Source organism: Lolium rigidum, chromosome 3, assembly GCF_022539505.1.
Source record: "Lolium rigidum isolate FL_2022 chromosome 3, APGP_CSIRO_Lrig_0.1, whole genome shotgun sequence".
NCBI classification, from domain to species: domain Eukaryota; kingdom Viridiplantae; phylum Streptophyta; class Magnoliopsida; order Poales; family Poaceae; genus Lolium; species Lolium rigidum.
In genome coordinates, this window is record NC_061510.1 from 141,865,561 (window position 1) to 141,873,043 (window position 7,483).

A 7,483-nucleotide genomic window follows, 5' to 3' on the forward strand; every position below is an offset into this window, starting at 1 on the left:
TGGCGTGGCGCGGCGGCGAGGGTTTTTCGGGTTCGACGCTGGATGGGAGATTGAGCGGCTGGCGGGAGAAATGAGCGACGGAGGGGACGGGGTTTTGGGGAGAAGATGTATATTTTGTTGGTGTGTGGCTGACAGGCGGTTCCCACGGGAGGTGCCGGCGCGCCCGATTCACGTCCTTGGCGAAGGGGCCGGCACGGGGTTGCCGACGCTTCTATTGGGCTCCAAAAATCGCCGGCGCCGTTTGGGGCGCGCCGGTACGAGCCCATTTTCGCCCCCAGCCCCCCAAAAGCTATCGGGGCCGCTATACCGCCGGTGGAGATGCTCTTAGAATGACATAACTATTTTTTCTGTAGCTTTTGATTTTTATTTTCTTCATTGTGACAGTTCCAATGAACATGCAGATGAAGCAGCTTAGTCACTGATGATTTTACAAAGAAACAACAACAAAGAAATTCTTGGACCCTACAAAATTAGTGTGAAACTATGCAATCTTGGCTCCTCTTCTTCGAAGATGTCAGGATACAGGAAATATGTCCTCAACAAATCTGACACGTAAATCTTAAGTAGTTGCACATGTTGCTTGGTTCATGCAGCCCTCCATCCATCTTCGTGTGTGGCCATTAATCTGCTCACCGATGAGATTAGAGACCCTCAGCTCCTCTCATGCTACTATCTATCCGCCGCTGCCCATCACCGACGGGCTGTCCATCTTTGTTCATTATTCACATTACATTTCTTCTACCGACTATCTATATAGATCACAACTTACAACAAAACACTAATAACACATGCTAAAAAGTATCGTCGTCACGGGTGGGCATGCCGCCAGGCCTACGCTTCCTAGTACAAATGTAAGGTAGATGATCGGTAATACAAGCTAGTTAAACTAGTGAGACCAAAAGTAAAAAAAAAAAATGTCTTTGACATATGAGCACCAGTGTTCTTGATTTTTTTTTTGGATTTAAACAAATACCTATATATATATAAACATTTCGAAGGTACGGCAGAAATCTTGGAGAAAAATATGTTGTATTCTGAGCTATACAAAAAGACAAAAGTTCTGACAAATATCTACCATTATACGTAGCCACCCTGTTTTTTTCCTGTAGCTTAAAATACAATGCAAATTCTACCGAAACTTCGCACGAATATTCAGGACATGTGTATGTATTTGTGGGATAAATGTGACGATTTTTTGAAATGTAGATGTACAATTTTTAAATATTTTAAAAACTGAGAGCACTGGTGCTCATGTGCACCAAATCTGCTTCCGACCAAAAGTCACAATCACTGATGATTCAAATAAGTTATCATGATTAACTGGACGAAGATTTGGTGCACATAAGCACAAGTGCTCCCGATTTTTGAAATATTTGAAAACTGCATTTTTATGGTTCAAAAAATCATAAAAATTATTTCATGAATATATACATATGCCATGAATACTAGTGTGAAGTTTCGGTAAAAATTATGCTGTACTTTTAGGTACAGAAAGAATTTTTTTATGGCTATATAGGGACAATTTTTGTCAGAAATTTGACTTTTTTATATGTAGTACATATTACAACATATTTTCTTCTGAAATTTTTAGAGTACATTCAAAAGAGTTCTATCTATATACATATTTAAGCTCAATATTTTGAAATCTCAGAAATATGTTTTCTAAAACCGGAAGCAATGGTACTCATGTGAAGTCACTTTTCGTGATTAACCTCCTTATTCTCGTGCTTGATAAATTTCTAATAAGAATACAACCCTCTTTTATAAGAACAACAAAGTTTGTAGAGGGCAGGAGTTCCCTATAAGCAGACCAACTGATCGCGGGTGTATGAGCAGACCAACTGATACACAAGCTACCCGCACCCTCTGGGCCCTACCAGAACACCCGCGATCCGACGGCCAGGTTCACCCGCTCGAGAACATTCCAGACAACACCCCACTCGATCGGACGGCCCGGACCAGAACATTCCAGACCCGTCCTCCTCCGCCATAAAACCCCTGCCGTCTCCTCGCCCCTCTTCACACAATCTCACATCCTGAATTCGAATTCAGAGAGCACGCAGACGCAGACAGATCGCACCAAGCAAAGCCAAGAGAGCGCTGTTCCAATCGAGTTCTCTTCCACCACCAGAAGCAAGCAAATCGCGGCGAGCTAGTCCGGGGATATGGGGAAGGGCGAGGGTCCGGCCATCGGGATCGACCTCGGGACGACCTACTCCTGCGTCGGCGTGTGGCAGCACGACCGCGTCGAGATCATCGCCAACGACCAGGGCAACCGCACCACGCCCTCCTACGTCGCCTTCACCGACACCGAGCGACTCATCGGCGATGCGGCCAAGAACCAGGTCGCCATGAACCCCACCAACACCGTCTTCGGTACGTATGCGCACTCCCCCCTCCCCGACTCCCTTTCGACTCGCGCTGTGCTATGATCTCTGTTAAACTTTGCACCTGCTGCTCGTGTTAGTTTTCGATGTAGATATGCGCCGGTTTGCTCTGTCTTTAGATATCTGTTTAGTACGGACAGTTGTTCTGTTTCTACTATGTCTGTTCTAGTACGGGCAGTTGTTCTATTTCTCCTATGTGCACGGCATGATTAGGTTGGATTAGATAAAGTCGAGTGTTGCTTGGATTCAATCATATTCTGAATTGAACTTGAGTTCTTCAGGATTAGATAAAGTCAGTTCCTTCAGAAGGCTTGTTATTTCTGTATTTTCTATTGCTTCCCTTCTGGAATCCGAACTAGTTGAGCCAAATGTACCTTCCTACTGATGAAGAAACAGTGAATTCAAATTCGATTGCTTGTTCAGATTTGCATTTACTGTCCAACTCACTGTTCGGTCGTCTTCTTCGTTTCAATAGTTGCAATCCAACTCACTGTTCCTTGCTCTGTTTCTGGGTGCAGATGCCAAGCGGTTGATTGGTCGGAGGGTCTCTGACCCGTCGGTGCAGAGCGACATGAAGCTGTGGCCCTTCAAGGTGGTCGCCGGCCCGGCTGAGAAGCCCATGATCGTCGTCAAGTACAAGGGCGAGGAGAAGCAGTTCGCCGCGGAGGAGATCTCCTCCATGGTGCTCACCAAGATGAGGGAGATCGCCGAGGCCTTCCTGGGCAACACCATCAAGAACGCGGTGGTCACCGTGCCAGCCTACTTCAACGACTCGCAGAGGCAGGCCACCAAGGACGCCGGCGCCATCGCGGGCCTCAACGTACTGCGCATCATCAACGAGCCCACCGCTGCTGCCATCGCCTATGGCCTCGACAAGAAGGCGAGTAGCACGGGCGAGAAGAACGTGCTCATCTTCGACCTGGGTGGCGGCACCTTCGACGTGTCGCTCCTCACCATCGAGGAGGGCATCTTTGAGGTCAAGGCCACCGCCGGTGACACTCACCTGGGCGGCGAGGACTTTGACAACCGCATGGTGAACCACTTCGTCCAGGAGTTCAAGCGCAAGCACAAGAAGGACATGACTGGCAACCCGCGCGCCCTGCGCCGGCTCAGGACCGCCTGCGAGCGTGCCAAGCGCACGCTGTCGTCGACGGCGCAGACCACCATCGAGATCGACTCGCTCTTCGAGGGCATCGACTTCTACACCACCATCACCAGGGCTCGCTTCGAGGAGCTGAACATGGACCTCTTCCGCAAGTGCATGGAGCCGGTGGAGAAGTGCCTCCGCGACGCCAAGATGGACAAGAGCACCGTGCACGACGTCGTCCTCGTCGGCGGATCCACTCGCATCCCCAAGGTGCAGCAGCTGCTCCAGGACTTCTTCAACGGCAAGGAGCTGTGCAAGAGCATCAACCCTGACGAGGCCGTCGCGTACGGCGCCGCTGTCCAGGCTGCCATCCTGAGCGGCGAGGGCAACCAGAAGGTGCAGGACCTGCTGCTGCTGGACGTGACGCCGCTGTCCCTGGGTCTGGAGACCGCCGGCGGCGTCATGACGACGCTCATCCCGAGGAACACCACCATCCCCACCAAGAAGGAGCAGGTCTTCTCCACCTACTCGGACAACCAGCCGGGCGTCCTGATCCAGGTGTACGAGGGAGAGCGCGCCAGGACCAAGGACAACAACCTCCTGGGCAAGTTCGAGCTCTCCGGCATCCCTCCGGCGCCCCGCGGCGTGCCCCAGATCACCGTCTGCTTCGACATTGACGCCAACGGCATCCTCAACGTCTCTGCGGAGGATAAGACGACGGGCCAGAAGAACAAGATCACCATCAGCAACGACAAGGGGCGTCTGAGCAAGGAGGAGATCGAGAAGATGGTGCAGGAGGCGGAGAAGTACAAGGCGGAGGACGAGGAGCACAAGAAGAAGGTGGACGCCAAGAACGCGCTGGAGAACTACGCCTACAACATGCGAAGCACCATCAAGGACGAGAAGATTGCCTCCAAGCTCGGGGCCGACGACAAGAAGAAGGTGGAGGACTCCGTTGAGGAGACCATTCGCTGGCTGGACGGCAACCAGCTCGCGGAGGCCGAGGAGTTCGAGGACAAAATGAAGGAGCTGGAGGGCATCTGCAACCCCATCATCGCCAGGATGTACCAGGGCGCCGCGCCGGACATGACCGGCATGAGCATGGAGGAGGATGCGCCCACCGGCGGCAGCGGCGCTGGCCCCAAGATCGAGGAGGTGGACTAAGCCGTTCCATGGTGTCTGCGCTAAGCGATGGGTGTTCTGAAATGTCTTTGATGTCAGTCGTGTCGTCGAGTTCAGTTGTCGAACCTAGTAGTTGGATGGGAAAGAGGACATGGATGTTTGCATTAGAAATCGTTGTAACTTTTTGTTAAATTGAATCTGGTGTTTCCCTAAATTTGTTGTGCGATGTTCTAATTTTCGTACAAAACGATCATGCGGAGTAACCCTGATGTGACAATTTTTGTTTTTAGTTTCAGAAAAGGGGATCCCGTGGACACGCAATATTTGGCGCTATGGGTCCTACTTCCTATAACTAAAAATTCGTATTTGCTAGAAATCAGGCGTCTGATTTTTCATTATGTATCAGTCACTTGATTAGCCATTAGATTTAATGCTTTAAGATTGGTGCAGACTACTGCCGTTTGTCTCGCGTGTTCCCTTAGAGCATCTCCAACAGACGCGCTAAAAGGCCCGCGCGATAAAAAAAAACCGCCGGTTTGCCGCGCGGGGGCGCTGTCGCGCTGCTCCAGCAGAGGCTGGAAAAAGGCGCGCGCGCTAAAATAATTGCCGCCCGCGCGCTTTCGCGCTATCCCGCACGGGAAACTTGCCGCGTGCGATGCCACGCGCGGTATAAACACGCCACGCGCGAGCGCGGCCAACTGCCACTTCCTCCATGCGTCTGTCTCCCTCCTCGCCTCTCTCCCTCCCGCGCCGCTCCACCTCCGGCCGCTCCGCCTCCTCCTGCGCCGCTCCACCTCCATCCGCGAGATGCCTCCGCGCTGCCGCCCCTCCTCCGGCTACCACGGCGTCCGCGCGCGGCCGAGCGGCCGGTTCGACGCGGAAATCCGCTCCGGCGAGGAGCGGATCCGCCTCGGCACGTTCGACACCGCGCACGAGGCGGCGCGGGCGTACGACGCCGTCGCGTGGCGGCTCGGCCGCTCGCGCCGGACGATGAACTTCCACGACGTCTTCACGCGCGAGCAGGCGGAGATGCTGGCGCCGCCGTCGCCGATGATCACGCGCGAACAACAGCGCCGCCATCGGGAGCTGGAGCAGCGCCTCCTCATCGCCGAGCGCGACGAGGCGATGCGCGCCGAATGGGCGCGGCGCTTCCCCGAGGACGTCGCCGCCACGGAGGCCTTCTTCGCGCAGAATGAGAAGGAGAAGGCGGCGATGAAAGCGAAGAAGAAGGCGAGCCGCGAGAAGCGCCACGCCGAGTCCGCGGCGAGGAAGAAGGCGAGGGCCGACGCGGCGGCGAGGAGGAAGGAGGAAAGGAAGAACGCCGCAGGGCCGTCGACCGTCGTCCTCTCGTCCTCCTCCGACTTCCAGTACACGACGACGTCGACGCCGGTGTCAGACACGACACTGAGCAGCTCCGACTTCGATTGGGAGTCCGACGACCAGTCCGAGTAGTAGTTTTATTTTAGTATTTTTGTTTAAATGTCGCATTGTATCGTCGCACTTTAAATATATTCGTATTTTCGATCAAATTTCATAGTTTGTTTGATGAATTTTCAAAAAAAAAACGGTCGGATTAGCAGTTTGTGATGCGCGCGCTGCAAAATAGCGCCTCTGGCGGAGGTGCATTTTTCGCACACCAACGCGCGCTGCAAAATACAGCCTCTGCCGAGGGCAAATTCGCTATGCCGCGCGCGAGCGGTATACAGCGCGCCCAATCACCGGTATAGCGTGCGAGATTTTACAGCGCCTGTTGGAGATGCTCTTAGTGTGCGAGTGTGCGCTGATTATTTCCGGTGGGCTGCTGCTCCATCTGCTACATCCTGGACTTTTAGCTTTGTTTCTTCCCGGTAGCATGTGAGCGGCTATGTTGTTTTGTGTGCAGCGCTGGTTTGTAAAAATGGTGTGGATCCCTATCTCAAAAAAAAAATGGTGTGGATCCCAGACTTGGCTAAGATTTTACAAGTTACACATACTAGTTGAATGTCCGTTGCTACGGGTTCTTAATTTCTTTTTCTTGTACCACATGGTTATAATTACCGAGAAAATTGAATAAAAAGTAAATTCAGTATAAAAAATCATTTTTTTTGTCTTTGTCATCTTTTAATACTCCCTCCATCCACTAATGTAAAATGTTTTAGCTTTTTAAAAATTCAGTTTCTTTTATCTGTATCTAATCTAATTTTAAAGTTTATATTTACTCATTTTGATCCATATTTAGTCCACTTTAAAATATCTAAAAGGTCTTACATTTGTGAACTGATGGAGTATTTTCTTATTATGCTCTTGCTTTTTGGAGTTTTAGTGAATAAGATAATTTAATCTTGAGAGTTTCGTATCTACTGTTTTGGCAGTTTCTTAATATTCTTTTCATGTTATTTTTGCTTGTTCTTCTATCCTCCCATATTCTCTAACTAAATGTCTATGTATCTGGCCTATATATATGACCAAAAATACAAGTGGTGATGGATATTGCATTGTTACCTAACTACATCCTGGTTTTCGAAACAAGGAAATTTTATATAGACGAGCACAGGTTATTTTCCGGAGCCATGTGACTAACCTTTTTTCCTTCACTCCAAAGTAATATAACAATGAAGATATCATTGCTGGAAGATAAATAAAATTCATAACACTTTCATATAATATGCTGAAAATACCAATTAAAAACCATTTTAGAAGTCAGATATCTTAACTAAACTATGTGAAGCATAACATGAGAGCCGAGAGTTCAACTCATAAAACAACACCCGGCTCAGGATTAAGCTAATGCATACAAAAAGAAATCCCTTAACAAAAAATATTCTCCAATTTTTTTATTTTAATCCTCTATAAACAACCAAATAGTAACTTAGATTAATTTTACAGAAGATAACTCTATTAACTGAAA

General features: G+C 49.8%; 1 protein-coding gene across 2 annotated transcripts; it reads left to right on the forward strand.

Moving 5' to 3' along the window:
* The first annotated feature begins 2,165 nt into the window (after nt 1-2,165).
* On the forward strand, nt 2,166-4,638 carry LOC124702416 (heat shock 70 kDa protein 4-like). 2 transcript variants are annotated; one of them, XM_047234559.1, is made up of 3 exons: nt 2,166-2,376; nt 2,906-3,870; nt 4,261-4,638. In XM_047234559.1, exons 1-3 carry the CDS (start codon nt 2,166-2,168, stop codon nt 4,636-4,638), a joined length of 1,554 nt encoding a protein of 517 aa, XP_047090515.1. The 2 variants fall into 2 exon arrangements, with proteins under 2 accessions (XP_047090515.1, XP_047090513.1); XM_047234557.1 differs by having other exon boundaries at nt 2,906-4,638.
* The last annotated feature ends 2,845 nt before the right edge of the window (nt 4,639-7,483 follow it).

Bases quoted from the DNA above. Each gene is read 5' to 3' on its own strand.
- LOC124702416 (XM_047234557.1), top strand. From the start codon at position 2,166: ATGGGGAAGGGCGAGGGTCCGGCCATCGGGATCGACCTCGGGACGACC. The intron at 2,377-2,905 runs GTACGTATGCGC...TTCTGGGTGCAG, and splicing joins CCCCACCAACACCGTCTTCG to ATGCCAAGCGGTTGATTGGT.